Source organism: Microcaecilia unicolor, chromosome 9 (genome assembly GCF_901765095.1).
Source record: "Microcaecilia unicolor chromosome 9, aMicUni1.1, whole genome shotgun sequence".
NCBI classification, from domain to species: Eukaryota; Metazoa; Chordata; class Amphibia; order Gymnophiona; family Siphonopidae; genus Microcaecilia; species Microcaecilia unicolor.
Window position 1 is genome coordinate 220,264,374 of NC_044039.1, and position 15,986 is coordinate 220,280,359.

Sequence of the window (15,986 nt, forward strand, 5' to 3'; positions counted from 1 at the left end):
GCGGACCTTGTTTAGGCACCAAGCATTGGCCAAGGCCAGGCACTCAGATCCCTTTGCAAATCAGCCTCTTCATACTTTGCTACAGTACTTTCCAGCACCCGAGCCAGCCAGGGTTTACTGGAGGGCTGTGGACTCACCCCTTTCACAGGTTCTGCCCCAGTAGCCAGTGCCGGTACAGTCGCAGATGAAGCGGTTCCAACCGTCCTTGCAGACAGCGTGGTTTTTACACGGGGAGCTGTCACACTGCTTGGAACTGAGCCGGAAACAGGAAGACTTTACGCCAGCAGCATTCTGAGCCTCTGCCAGTTGCCGGATGTTCTTGCTCCGCCCATCGATGAACAGGTCTCGGATACAGCCCACGTAACCATAATTCAGCATGGCAGTCCAGAGCTCTGTGGGGAGTATCAATCCCCCACGGTTCTCAGGAAGCCCCCCCAGGTACATGTCACCTTCCAAGTCCAGGATCTCACTCTCCCCGCTGGCCGTGAAGGGCGTACGCTTGCTGTTCACTGATATGGTACCTGCAAGAGAGAAAACAGAGAAATGTAATTTACCCCGGTCGCTGGTTAGAGGGATTCTGGGTAATTGCATGTGAGTAATTCTGAAAAATTATCTGGATCTCTACTAACAATAGCTCCATGTCTGAGAGATAGGCTGAGCCGGTTCTGGTTTTACCTGCAGTGCATCCATAGACCTTTAGTTATTGCTGTTCTTGTAATGGTATCAGTTTATTACTGAAATATGTAGCATATTTGCTGGATTATATATACACCAATATATTTGTGTATCTTTTAAAAATATATATTTGACACTGCAGCAGAGAGAATAGTTTAATTTCAAGCCCCTCTCTCTCCATTCCTTTTTCTGGGAACTTCTGAGAGCAGGGATAGTTAATTACAAACACTTAACAAACACAAAAGAGCTTCCTCTGCCCTCCCACCTAACAAAGGCATGATTAAGGTGGGCACCTGAATACCCCATTGAAAACAAAGAACTCAGGAAAAGCATAAACAGGACATTTGCTTGTCAAAGGTATACCTGCCCCTCCCATCAGCTTTCAGACATGTGCAGAAAGGAAGGACTTGTAATGTGTATCTGCCCCAGAGACTGAGCAGGACATCAAAAGAAAAGCCAGACAGCAAGTCTCGTGATGTCATAAGACATGAGACCAGGACTCAGGGGTCGTGTGCAGACATGAGACCAAGATACCACAATGCTTTGCAAATGTCCAAGGGTCGTGTGGAAACCAGGACAAAGATCCACATGGCATATCTTCCTGCAGCTTGCAAGGTATAAAAGGACAAGCTGTTTCCCAAGAGTCAGTTTTTCTCTTCAGCTGCAAGCAACTCAGATTCACTCACTGCAGAAGCCCTGATGCCTTGCTCCTCAACATGTGCTCATCAATCTGCTGGACCACAGCATGCTTGTAACAAGGACTTGTAAGTTAACCTACCTGCTACTTTGTTCTATTTTATGCACAGATTATCTGTAAAGATCTCTTAAAACCTACCTCTCGTGTGCAATTGTATATTAAATCAACCTTTTTGAAGCTAAAAATACGGTCTCTTTGTGTTCTGAGTATATTGAAGCTATATATACTTAATTTATTTAATTTATTGCAATTATCACCTTTGGTGATTGGTGGAGAAATTAATATCCTAAAACTTATAAATACAGCACCTGCTCTTAAATTATAAGCAGTGGCGAGTTGCTCTAGAGCTATTTTCCCCAAAATAAATAATTTCTTGTAACATTCTTAGAGAAATTGACGGGAGGTGGTAAAATCAGGACTGGATCAGTTCTTTGGCCAGATAAAACCCAAGAGCTTTGGGTCTTGTAACAGCTAAGTCACAGTTTGATCAAGCTTCATTAACTAAAAGCCAAGCCTACTAGGGATGTGGGCAGTATAAAACAGTAAGTACCATACGAGGATCACAGAAACCAAAGCATCTGTGGTCAGAGGAATACATTGTCACCTGTGCTGTGAGATCCTGCAGGAACTACGAGAGATCTACATTAGATACAGTGGAGGACATTGTCTCCTGTTCTCCAAGATCCTGCAGGAACTCCCAGAGATCTGCATTAGACAAAGTGGAGGACATTGTCTCCTGTGCTCTAAGATCCTGCAGGAACTCCCAGAGATCTGCATTAGATACAGTGGAGGACATTGTCTTCTGTGCTCTGAGATCCTGCAGGAACTCCCAGAGATCTGCATTAGATACATGGAGGACATTGTCTCCTATGCTCTGAGATCCTGCAGGAACTATGAGAGATCTACATTAGATACAGTGAGGGACATTGTCTCCTATGCTCTGAGATCCTGCAGGAACTCCCAGAGATCTGCATTAGATACATGGAGGACATTGTCTCCTATGCTCTAAGATCCTGCAGGAACTACGAGAGATCTATATTAGATACAGTGGAGGACATTGTCTCCTGTGCTCTGAGATCCTGCAGGAACATCCAGAGATCTGCATTAGATACAGTGGAGGACATTGTCTCCTGTGCTCTGAGATCCTGCAGGAACTACGAGAGATCTACATTAGATACAGTGGAGAACATTGTCTCCTGTGCTCTGAGATCCTGCAGGAACTACGAGAGATCTACATTAGATACAGTGGAGGACATTGTCTCCTGTGCTCTGAGATCCTGCAGGAACTACGAGAGCTCTACATTAGATACAGTGAGGGACATTGTCTCCTGTGCTATGAGATCCTCCAGGAACTCCCAGAGATCTGCATTAGATACAGTGGAGGACATTGTCTCCTGTGCTCTGAGATCCTCCAGGAACTCCCAGAGATTTGCATTAGATACAGTGGAGGACATTGTCTCCTGTGCTCTGAGATCCTCCAGGAATACCCAGAGGTCTGCATTAGATACAGTGGAGGACATTGTCTCCTGTGCTCTGAGATCCTCCAGGAACATCCAGAGATCTACATTAGATACAGTGAGGGACATTGTCTCTTGTGCTCTGAGATCCTGCAGGAACAACGAGAGATCTACATTAGATACAGTGAGGGACATTGTCTCCTGTGCTATGAGATCCTCCAGGAACTCCCAGAGATTTGCATTAGATACAGTGGAGGACATTGTCTCCTGTGCTCTGAGATCCTGCAGGAACTACGAGAGATCTACATTAGATACAGTGGAGGACATTGTCTCCTGTGCTCTGAGATCCTGCAGGAACATCCAGAGATCTGCATTAGATACAGTGGAGGACACTGTCTCCTGTGCTCTGAGATCCTGCAGGAACTCCCAGAGATCTGGATTAAAAACAATGGACGACACACCCTTATCTTAATTTACAACCTGCTCTGGATTACATTTCAAAGCTGCTTATTCCATACTCTACACTGCGGCTCGTGCGTTCCTCTCAACAACATCTCCTTCATCCTCCCCCTCCTTCTGTTATGCACCTGGACATTACTTGGACAACTGCCTTTTCATACATGAGTCTGAAACTCTGGAACACACTCCCTCTATACATAAAGTCAGATGAGTCCTACCCCACCTAGAAGAAACTCCTCAAGTCTTGGCTCTTCAACCAGGAATTTCTCTGTACACCTTCAGTCTCTACGGCTTAACCTCTTGGATCTCTTGTTCCTTTCTCTTTTGCCACCCCAACCTAATTTTCTGGTTTCCTCCCTTTGCTGATCTCTTGCTCCTCTGAGCTTTTAATGTTAACTGCTTAGCTGCCACATGGCAATTAGCAGTAAATCAAATCCAATTAAATAAATAAATTCCAAAGTTTTACAGTAAAAGAATGAACAGAAGTGGCTCTGCCAATCCACAGTTCCTTGAGTTAGTTGACTTTTTTAAGTGTTGTCAGATGAATTAGGAATCACTCTATTAATACAACCGGTGAACATTTTTTTTCTGTCTTTTGCCATTTCTCATTTGAAATCCATGCTAACGCCTGGAGTGTTTCAGCAGTTTTATGCTTGATGGACTGAATATGAGGGGTGTATTGTATTTTCATTTCAAGTGATGATAACTTGTGGGGTAAATATTTAGCTGGTGTGGTCAGTGCTTTTTGGCTGCCGCTGGTGTTATGCCAGATACGCAATGCTGGGTACTTTCTACTTAGAGGGCTCACAACCTAAGTTCTTGTACTTGGGACAATGGAGGGTTAAGTGGCTTGTCCAGAGTCACAAGGAGCTGCAATAGGAACTGAACCCAGTTCCCCAGGATCAAAGTCCACTGCACTAACCACTAGGCCACTCCTCCACTCCTTAATCGCAGTCTATGGTGATATTCAGCGGCACCAACTGGTTAAGTTGGTTTGGATTGGATTTTATTTTATATACTGCTTTACACCATAGTGTCAAAGCGATTTACAATTTACAGTTCTCATGAAATTTACAACTGCAATACTATTTTACAGATAAACGTACCAGTGGAATAAAACCTACAACAAATCAAATCAAATATTGATGAAACATCCAAGTTTTTAAAAGCTTGTGAAATGCAAAATATGAAGGGGTATTGTGAAGTTCCTCAGACAGGGAGTTCCAGAGGAGATACAAGCTTTCTGGTAGATGAAAGTTTAATAACTCAAGTGACATGTTAGTCAATGATGACAGATAAACCTATACAGTCCATCCAGTCTGCTCAACAAGATACTACTACTACTACTTAGCATTTCTATAGCGCTACTAGGGTTACGCAGCGCTGTACAAGTTAAAACATGGGGAAGGACAGTCCCTGCTCAAGAGAGCTTACAATCTAAAGGTAACAAACTATGTAGTCAGTGTAGTCAGTGTATCATGAATGGGGAAGGTGGTTAGGCGCCAAAAGCAAGGGAGAAGAGATGGGTTTTAAGTAAGGACTTAAAGATGGGCAGGGAGGGCGCATGGCGTATGGGCTCGGGGAGTCTGTTCCAGGCATAAGGTGATGCGAGGCAGAAGGGACGGAGTCTGGAGTAAGCCTGTAGATAAGCCTGTAGCATAAGGTATGATGTGATACTTCATATGTATACCTGATCTTGATTTCTCCTTGCCACATTTTCAGGGCACAGACCATAGAAGTCTGCCCGGCACTGGCTTTGCTTCCCACTTACTGCCATCTAGACACTGCTAACCTTGTTTGGGTCCAATCCTTCTAAACAGGATTCCTTTGTGTTTGTCCCATGCAGTTTTGAATTCTGTTACCATTTTCATCTCCACCACCTCCTGTGGGTGGGCATTCCAGGTATCTACCACCCTCTCCAAGGAAAAGTACTTCCTGACATTACTCCTGGGTCGGCTCCCCTGAACCTTCAATTCCCGTCCTCTAGTTCTACCACCTTCCCATCTCTGGAAAAGGTTTATTTGTAGATTAATATCTTTGAAATATTTGAACATCTGTATCATATCATCCCTGTTTCTCCTTTCCTGCACGAGTGATTTAACCTGCCAGGACCTCTCCTGGCTGGTTAAATCGCTTTGACTATCAATCCTCATATTTCTATGTATAAATTAACTGAAACTTGCTCTGGCCTTTTATGATGTAGTCAGAAATTTGATTCAGCTGGAAGCACAAAGGGGCCAATGCAGATAGGGGATGGGTCGACTTCCCTATGAGGAAAGGCTAAAGTGGCTAGGGCTCTTCAGCTTGGAGAAAAAGTGGCTGAGGGGAGATATGATAGAGGTCTATAAAATAATGAGTGGAATTTAATGGGTAGACATAAAGCGTCTGTTCACGCTTTCCAAAAATACTAGGACTAGGGGGCATGCGATGAAGTTACAATGTAGTAAATTTAAAACAAATCGGAATTCGTTGCCGGAGAAAGTGGTGAAGGCGGTTAGCTTAGCAGAGTTTAAAAAGGGGTTGGACGGTTTCCTAAAGGACAAGTCCATAAACCGCTACTAAACGGACTTGGAAAAATCCAAAATTCCAGGAGTAACATGTATAGAATGTTTGTACGTTTGGGAAGCTTGCCAGGTGCCCTTGGCCTGGATTGGCCGCTGTCGTGAACAGGATGCTGGGCTCGATGGACCCTTGGTCTTTTCCCAGTATGGCATTACTTATGTACTTATGTACTTATGTAAAATGTTTCTACACTCAATGTGTAATTAAACTCTGGAATTCGTTGCCAGAGAATGTGGTAAAGGCGGTTAGCTTAGCGGAGTTTAAAAAAGGTTCGGATGGCTTCCTAAAGGAAAAGTCCATAGACCGTTATTAAATGGACTTGGGGAAAATCCACCATTTCTGGGATAAGCAGTATAAAATGTTTTGTACTTTTTAGGACCTTGCCAGGTATTTGTGATCTGGATTGGCCACTGTCGGAAACAGGATGCTGGGCTCAATGGACCTTTGGTCTTTCCAAGTATGGCAATACTTATGTACTTATGTACTTAATCTCATCACGCAGTTATCGTGGCTTGCATGCCCAAGTTACTTTCCAGGCAGTGTCAAGAATGGTTGAGTGTGGGTGTTAACTCACACAGAAGACATGACCACACACCTCTAGTGTAGAGGACTCTGTAGGGTCATGCATTTTCTCTTTGCCCTCCCCCACCCTCACCCCTGCTTTAAAATTAATACCTTGGGTGGCGGGGATGCCCAAGCCCTGCCAGCTAAAGATGCCCTCTGGCCAAGTCCCCCATGCCATCTGAACAACGGGGAAGTTGATGGTGCACTTCCAGCCACCAAGACACTTCCCATGCATGCTCTTTCATGCCGCTAGACACCAGGAATTGTGAGTTTGATTCAGGGAGGAAGGGAAGGAGGAGGATGCAGACACCAGCGGCTTGAGGTTTTTTTTTTTTTTGGTCACCCTTCCGTCAGTGTGTGAGCCAGTCATCGCTCAGGCACTGACAGGAAGGGTGACATTTCAGAATGAACCGTGGATTACTAGTGAAATTTTAATGTGGCAGTAATTTGCATGCTTGTTGCTTACAGTATGCCATGGTTTTTTTTGGATCATTAATTTTGTGGTAGAAGCCATGCAGAAGCTGGCTCTACCACGTGGCTATCTGCAAAACGAGTACAATATCTCCAAATGTTTTTGGATGGGGATTAACTAAAGAGGGATGTGTAAACCCCATTGGGTTCAAGGTCCATCCCTCTCACTAGCTGGGATCTACAGTCTATTATTTATTTATTTACTAGCAGTTGAGCCCGTTAAAACGGGCTGGTGGGTCGCCGCCCCCGCCGCCCCTCGACCCGGCCCGTCTCTTCGCTATTCAACTTACATCTCTGCAGCAGGCAGAGATCAGCTGAGCTCCCGTCGGCCTTCCTTCTCTGCCTGTGTCCCACCCTCGTGTGATGTAACGTCAGCGAGGGCGGGACACAGGCAGGGAAGGAAGGCCAACGGCAGCTCAGCTGATCTGCGTGCTGCGGAGATGTAAGTTGAATAGTGAAGAGACGGCCGGGTGGAGGGGAGGCGGCAGCGGCGACTCCGGGGGGGGGGGGTACCAATGGCAGCGACCTCGGGGGGGGGGTTGCAGTGGCGACCACGGCGGTTCCCTTCCCTTCGCGCAGTTTCCCTCTCTGTCCCGCCCCCCTTGTCATGACGTATTGACGTGGGGGCGGGACAGACAGGGAAGTCTGTACTGCGCATTTGCGAGTGAGTACGGTCACTCGCCGTTTATATGTTTGATTTGTGACACATATATCTCAAATTAGCCCAAACAAGTTTGAGTTCAATGTGGCTTACAATAAACAGTATAGGATACATAACAAAGAATAATGCATAAGAAAGTAATTTCTTGTAAGAATCCAATTTTACAATAGAGTATCATAAACGTAGTGGGATAACTATGGAAGTTTAACATTTAGAAAATCTATTATGAATGAGAAGTTGTACATGAAGCAAAGAGAAAGTTAATGTTAAATAGAGTAATAACTAATACAGGTAATAATTAATTGTTTGAGATATGGTTGTTCTTCATGAGGGTTTGTTTGAATAGGAACGATTTGAGGATTTTGCGGAATCTAGTATATTCCTGTATATTTCTTATTTTGGGTGGTAAGGAGTTCCACCATTTGGTTCCTGGGTAAGTGAAGTCTGCAGAGTGGACAGTTTTGGAGATCATTATTTTGCATTTTGGGAGGAGTAGTCTGAGATAGTTTCTTGCCTCATATATTTTATTTTTGCTACATTTGTACCCTGCGCTTTCCCACTCATGGCAGGCTCAATGCGGCTTACATGGGGCAATGGAGGGTTAAGTGACTTGCCCAGAGTCACAAGGAGCTGCCTGTGCCTGAAGTGGGAATTGAACTCAGTTCCTCAGTTCCCCAGGACCAAAGTCCACCACCCTAACCACTAGGCCACTCCTCCACTGTTGCTACTATTTGAGATTCTACATGGAATGTTGCTATTCCACTAGCGAAGTTGGCCTTTGCAGATCACCAATGTGGCCGCGCAGGCTTCTGCTTCTGTGAGTCTGATGTCCTGCACGTACGTGCAGGACGTCAGACTCACAGAAACAGAAGCCTGCACAGCCTTCTACATGGAATGTTGCTAGTGGAATAGCAACATTCCATGTAGAATCTCCAATAGTAGCAACAGAATCTCCAATAGTAGCAACATTCCATGTAGAATCTCCAATAGTAGCAATATTCCATGTAGAATCTCCAATAGTATTCATTTTCTTTTTGTTACATTTGTACCCTGCGCTTTCCCACTCATGGCAGGCTCAATGCGGCTTACATGGGGCAATGGAGGGTTAAGTGACTTGCCCAGAGTCACAAGGAGCTGCCTGTGCCTGAAGTGGGAATCGAACTCAGTTCCTCAGTTCCCCAGGACCAAAGTCCACCACCCTAACCACTAGCCCACTCCCTGTTTCTTTGAGGCAAGTTTATTAATGGTATCATATAGTCTGGAGCTGTGCCATTTAGTATTTAAAAGATAAAGGCACATAAAGGTCTATAAATGTTCCCATGTGAGATCAGGGGCCTAGTTTTCTCGAGTGACATGAACACAGCAGTATGTATTGGATACAGCTGCTGGTACAGGGAGATACCATCTTGAGGGCTTTTAAAGCAATGGATTCTTCCACTAATTAATGAAATTGAGCTTCAGAAAACATTGCACCCAAAATTCAAAGTGATTTAAGTGGGCAGGAAAGGGTTCTGCCTGTTTAAATTGTTTGGAGCCACCCAACCTCTGAAATTCAGTGGCACTTAACCGGGCAGTGCCACTGAGTATCGGTTCTGACCATCCATGTAGAAAGTGGGTACAGGGGTCAGTATTGGGGAGGAGCAGGCAGTTATGGAGGTGACGGCAAAATTCAGTCATTTTGAGGATGCTGCCACTAGGGATAGGAATGAGCAGGGTTTGCTCCAGTCCCCATCACCCCCATTGTATCACCGGGGATCTAAAGTAGGCCCAGGGGAGGCCTATCGAGACCGGGAGGGGGGAGGGACATTCCAAGGGGGAGGGAGTTCTTCATGAGCTAGGGGAAGGTAACCAGAAGGAGGGGTCTCGGATGACTAAAAAAATGAATTAGAAAGTTATGTGGGTCATGGCCGATAATTAGCTGGGACTGCATAAGCTCCAGAGGCTAGCAGAGGGACAATTAGCTCTGGATAGTCAGTGCTCCAGGGCTAATGTATCTGGTGATGCTTATAACACTGATGACCCTGAGATCACCTTTAGGGAGCTGCCAGAGTTCAACAGAATAAACTTCTGATCTCCCTTCAGCATCACCTCCTGTGTTACCATTTTATAATCAAAATAGCTTACAAGTCACAGGTCCAAAGGTAGCACAACCCCTACCTGATCTGCCGTCTCGCTGGATGTCCACATGGTACCAGTTCCCATCATTCGCTTTCTTGCTGGTGGCTTTTACTTTGATGGTGCCAGAGCCCATGTCCAGCAGAAGATACAGGTTGCCATCCAGGAGCTCCACAGCAAAGAAGTCCACCTTGGTGTTCTTCTGGCTCCTGATGTCCTTCCGCTCCTGGGGTTTGCCGTGTGTGAACAGAATGAGCCCGTTTGGCTCGGTGGTGCGGAAGTCAAAGGAGATGGAGCCCATGCGCTTGGTGTTCCACTTGGGGAGGCTGATGTAGGCCTCGGGGGTCTCAAAGCTGATGGGGTCGAGCGTGGCCACATTCTCACACTTGAAGACCACATCACCGTAGATTTTCATTTTGGTGTCTCCAATCCTGGCCAAGCGAGACAGCTCTAAGCGGATGTCGTTGTTCTTGTAGACCACCTGTCCAATGAATAAGAGAATAGTCGTTAGTTCTGCATCCTCACAGGCGCAGAGAACATCTCTCAGACCCCAGGAAGCTGGATGCAGCAGCCTCCAAATAAAAGACTTTTCAGCCCTAATCCCAGCTGTGCCACTGACCCCCGCCTACCATTTTAGCTCGCTGTGCTTCCTAGACCCAGTTCAAAGCAACACATTTGCCCAACTTTAAGAAGGAAATAATAACAGAAGTGCAATTTTTATTTTTTATTTTTTGGAACATAATCTGCATTAAACCCCCATTTTCTGAATAAAAACATACATTTCTAAAAACCAAAGTCTTCTCCCTTCTTTCTGGAGGTCTTTAAACCCCTTTTCAAAACAGAACAAAATACATTGCGGGATACAGTGCGAGATACTCACTCACTCGCCCCAGAACGATGCGTTCCACTTTCCGAGTCCCAACATAAAGTCCCCCCCCCCCCTCTCCCATTCCAAACAAGAGGCAGGAGATAATCCTTGTTATAAGAACATCGTTCCACAGCTCTGGAATATCCCTTTATGGATCTGCTGTCCTGGACATTTTAGACATAAGTAGACTGTAAGCTCCAGGGAGCAGAGCCATCTCTCATGTGTACGTCTAATAGTGCTACAGACATGATTACTGTACTTAGACTCTGGAACTCGTTGCCGGAGAATATAGTGACAGCAGCTGGCCTTACGGAATTTAAAGGGGGTTTGGACAGATTCCTGATGGAAAAGTCCATTGAACATTATTTTTAAAAAATGGGGGGGGGGGGGGGGGGTTGCCGGGTTCTTGAAGCCTGGATTGGCCGCTGTCGGAGACAGGATGCTGGGCTTGATGGACCCTTGGTGATTTCCCAGTATGGCGGTGCTTATGTGCTTATGTACTAATGGCCCTGCACAGTGCTCAGTGCAATAAAAGACCTGCCTCTTAGTGCTGACACTATGCCACATTATGCCCCTCCCAACGGGAGCTGCCTTCTAGACTATTTAGAAGGATGAAGCACCTCTAGAAGGCCCACAATCCACTCCGTTCTGTTCCCAGATACGTGATGATCTCTCCTTCCTCCCTCTTGTCTCTTTAGTTCACTCTCATTCATTCATTTGAGTATATATATATATCGCTTAGACCTACGCAGTTCCCAGCTTCACTTTACAGGTACTGGGTCTGTCCCTATTGGGCTCACAGTTTAGGTAGTATATTGTACTACTGCTATACCTGGGGTAACAGAGGGTTCAGTGACTTGCCCAGGGACACAGAGCTGCAGAGGGAATTTGAACCTGGTTCCCCAGGATCTAAACTCACTGCCGACCATCAGGCAGCAGCAGGAATCGGACCCAGTTCCCTAGGTCTGCAAATCCTACACTTATTAGGCCACTCCTACCTTTGAGTCCAGATCAATCTCTCCACTCCTATCACTTCTCCTCTCTGAATACCTGATAAGAAGGTTTCTTCTGGCAGGTTTTGGCTACCTCTGTGCGCTCTCTCACTTGTGCAGACCTCCAAGTGACATAGACATCCTACAGTCTTACAATGATTGGATTTGACGTGTTCTCTACAGCCCACCACTTCCTTCCCAGGGAGTCCAAGCATATCAGCTGTCTCACGTCCCATGTCTCATCTCACCATCTCATTCCAGTCTTTTGCTGGAAGAGTAGTGACCTCTGTGTAACCATACTACTATGAGTTAGACTCTGCTTTTCTGATTTGTGTCTCTACAAGATTCATCTCTCATCAGGAAATCATCAAGCACAACTTCCCACTCAGCTCTTATCAGGGAGACATCATATCTGCCCTCTCTCCTTTATTGCTGAACATTCAGCAGGGAGCTATTATTCACAACCACCTTCTTCTATCCAATTCTCATCAGGACGTCATTTATCAAAGCCTCTCTCCTTTATTCATGATGATTGGCCTCTCTCCTCATTCTGCCCATGCATGTAAGCAGTGGCGTAGCCAGACCCAGTATTTTGTATGGGCCCAGAGTTAACTTAGACGGACCCTTCCACACCATGCCCCCCCCCCCCCCCACCAAGAGATCTAAAAAAAGTGTAGAGTTTTTTCACCTACCGCATCAACATCTCTCCTCTTCTGCGGCAACTCGGCATCTGCCCGCCCATCACTGAACCCCGTCCCTCCTCGATGTACCTTACAGGTGTGCCCGGCACCTGCAGTGATCCATTATTGCTGCCTGTGCTGGTCCCACAGGTTTCCATCGGCTGGAACCTGCCGGACAGGAAGCAGGAAATGACATCAGCAAGGGCGGGACCTGACCAATGGAAGCGTGTGGGGGTCAGCTTAGGCTGCAATAATGGATTACCGAAGGCGCCGGGGTTCAGCGATGGGCGGGCAGATTCTGGGGTGCCGCAGAGGAGGAGAGATGTTGATGTGGGGTTCCGCCGCTGGGTGGGCCTGAGCCAAGAATGGCCCACCCAGGCCCACCCATAGCTACGCCACTGCACATAAGGTCAGGAAACCATTAAACAGGACCTCCTGGCACATAGTAACATAGTAGATGACGGCAGAAAAAGACCTGCACGGTCCATCCAGTCTGCCCAACAAGATAAACTCATATGTGCTACTTTTTGTGTATATCTTACCTTGATTTGTACCTGTCCTTTTCAGGGCACAGACTGTGTAAGTTTGCCCAGCACTATCCCCGCCTCCCAACCACCAGCCCCGCCTCCCACCACCGGCTCTGGCACAGACTGTATAAGTCTGCCCAGCACTATCCCCGCCTCCCAACCACCAGCCCCGCCTCCCACCACCGGCTCTGCCACCCAATCTCAGCTAAGCTCCTTAGGATCCATTCCTTCTGAACAGGATTCCTTTATGTTTATCCCACGCGTGTTTGAATTCTGTTACCGTTTTCATCTCCACCACCTCCCTCGGGAGGGCATTCCAAGCATCCACTACTCTCTCCGTGAAGAAATACTTCCTGACATTTTTCTTGAGTCTGCCCTCCTTCAATCTCATTTCATGTTCTCTCGTTCTACCTCCTGTCTTATGCAGAGGGCAAGTGTAGCCAATCACTGGGTGGCTAGGTTGGGAATAGAACCCAGATCTTCATCTCGGTGTGAAGCACAGAGCACTAGGCCATCAGGCAGACTGAAATAGGAAAAGGATCCCTGGACCCGAAAACTAATGAGGTTTGTGGTCTGCGATCCCCTTTGGTAAGAGCACTGCATGGATGAGCCCAGCATGTTCATCTCTGTTGGCCACTCACCACACCCCCTTCCCGCTCACAAGCTGTTCCACTGAATGCCCACGAGCACCTTTGACTCTGTTTCTGATGTTCTGCGCTCTTACAGCGGAGGCGGAGCCTAGTGGTGGGCTTCTCGGCCCACTCCTTGGACTGAAGCCTAATGTCTCGTGCATATTCATTACGGTAATCCCAAACACCCATCAAGCTAGCTGTACCTCCAAGCAAAGGGCTGAGAAACAGAAAACTAAAAGCACTAGAAAAACCAGAATTCAAATTCCAATTCTCTAGTGGAACAAGTCACTTCACCTTCCATTGCCTCAGCTACGAACGCTGGGGTTTGTTTACTATGGAGTGCTGAAAACTGGGCCTAACACGTTTTAATGTGGGACTTTCCCACACACTAAGCCCTGATTTAATGCAGCTGTTTGTAAGGCTTTTTATTTATTTATTTTTTTTAATATGCATGTCATGTGCTAATGTCATTGGCATGAGACCTGCAAAAACCTAAAGGAACACTTACCACTTCCTATTTATAGGAGGTGCAAAGTGTTCCAGAGTTAAGTCTGCGTTATCCAATTAGCCCCCGGATTCTATATTGTTTGTGCAAATCTGGTTGTATTCTGGATTTGTGCACACAATTTAATGACTTAACAAGCCAATCAGCGCCGATCATTGCCACTTAACAAGCAATTATTCACACTAATTGGCATTAATTAGAGTTTATGCGCACAACTTGTTAGGCGTATTCTATAAAGTGGAATAGACTTCCTCAGCCGGTCTGTCAAGCTCCATCTCTGGCCGTCTTCAAATCTAAGCTAAAAGCCCACCTTTTTGATGCTGTTTTTAACTCCTAACCCTTATTTTATCATCCTCACTTTAATATTCCCTTATCTCTTGTTTGTCCTGTTTGTCTGTCCTAATTAGATTGTAAGCTCTGTCGAGCAGGGACTGTCTCTTCATGTTCAAGTGTACAGCGCTGTGTACGTCTAGTAGCGCTTTAGAAATGATAAGTAGTAGTAGTAGTAGTAGATGCTGATTCCAGGACACCATTCTGTTAAGGGCAAGCTTTAGTGACACCTAGGTCACATTCAGTCATGTTACGAGTTTAAGGTGGGCAGCTGAATATTCAGACGTAACTTAGCCATTTAAAGTTAGGCCACTTATTTCTGTAGCAATAGCTACATGGAGGGGCCCTTTTACTATGCTGCGTAAGCGTCTATGCGTGTAAAAATGGAGTTACCACCCAGCTACTGCATGGCTCTTGTGGTAATTTCATTTTAGGCATGCATCCGATACGTGCGTCCAAAAAATAATGTTTATTTTCAGATGTGCATTCGGAAGCGCGCCCAGTTACCGCATGAGTCTTTACCACTAAGTCAATGGCCGGCAGTAAGGTTGCAGATCCAAAATGGATGCACGGCAATTTTGTTTTTGCCGCACATCCATTTTCGGCAAAAATTTTAAAAAGGCCTTTTTTACAGGATCAGCATGTGCCCAAAACCCGCGCCTACACTACCGCAAGCCATTTTTCAGCGCACCTTAGTAAAAGGACCCCTGATTTAGTCATCTGTTCTGAGGCTGATTATTGCCCCCGGGCAGCCGAAAACACCACCTCTTTTTACATTTTAACAGCCCTTTGGATAATGCTGTTTTGCTCTTCAGGGGTGGAAAATCCCCTAGAGTTTCCCAACTGGCTGACCAATATGAATGTACCAAAAGGGAGAGCCAAGTGGGTTTCCTTATGACTCCAGTTTTGGGGAAAAGTGTCTTTTCTAGTTCTCTTTTCTGGCAGCTGGCAATCCTAAAGCTTGTTAAGGCAGGGCTCTCAGTACCACCCATGTCTCAGAAAAAAAGAAAAGAGGAATAACCCGTAAGAAAGGAGGGTGGTACACCTCGAACTCCTGCCCATGTTTGTTTTGTGTTGGAAGTCATTGCTTATCATTGTATTATTATTTACAATGTTATATAGAATTTAAAAATAGAAAAAAGCCCTTCTGCGATCAGTGACACTGTTGATTGTAGAAGGGCTTTTGAGTATGGACCTCACGATGTCCACTTCTGTTGTTTCCCACGATTGTTCTGGAGGCATTGGCAAGGCATCGCTAATAGTTCTTGGGTTTAGGAGTCAAAATCTCCGGAGAGGCTTGAGCCTGAAAGCTGGGAAAGACAATTCCATAAGGCTCACCAGTGTTGTTTTTCTAGCAAAAAAGGTGCCGGTACTCAAAAACTAGGCCACCCTTCAGGAGTGGGGTGATCACTGAGGGACCCACCCCATAATAGCCAGAACACCAGCAACCAGTCATAGAATCTATGACAAGACAGAATTGGTGTGTAGAGCCTGAGCTCTTTCATTAAAACTTGGGGGGTCCATGGGTCAATTTTAGCAGACAATGGAAAAGGTGCCGGTGCTCAGTACCCCCAAGTACCCCCTCAAAAAAGCCCTGAGGCTCACCTAACAAAAGGTGCCAATCTACGCACAAAATTTATAGAACAGCTGCACTTGCACGTGCAATTGGCGTTATTCTATAAACTTGCCACTTATGTTGCTTAATATGCAAGCACAAGTGGACCCTGCCTAGGGTTACAATATATCCAGATTTACCCGGACATGTCCTGTTTTTGAGGACATGTCCGGACA

At 46.0% G+C, this 15,986-nt stretch overlaps 1 protein-coding gene across 1 annotated transcript in view; it reads right to left on the bottom strand.

Moving 5' to 3' along the window:
- The window catches only part of NRXN3 (neurexin 3), a 1,814,506-nt gene that overhangs the window by 1,259,748 nt on the left and 538,772 nt on the right, over nucleotides 1-15,986 (bottom strand). Inside the window, 2 exon segments of the mRNA XM_030213725.1 lie at nucleotides 138-521; nucleotides 9,704-10,142. Of these exon segments, the coding sequence (XP_030069585.1) occupies nucleotides 138-521; nucleotides 9,704-10,142 (823 nt within the window).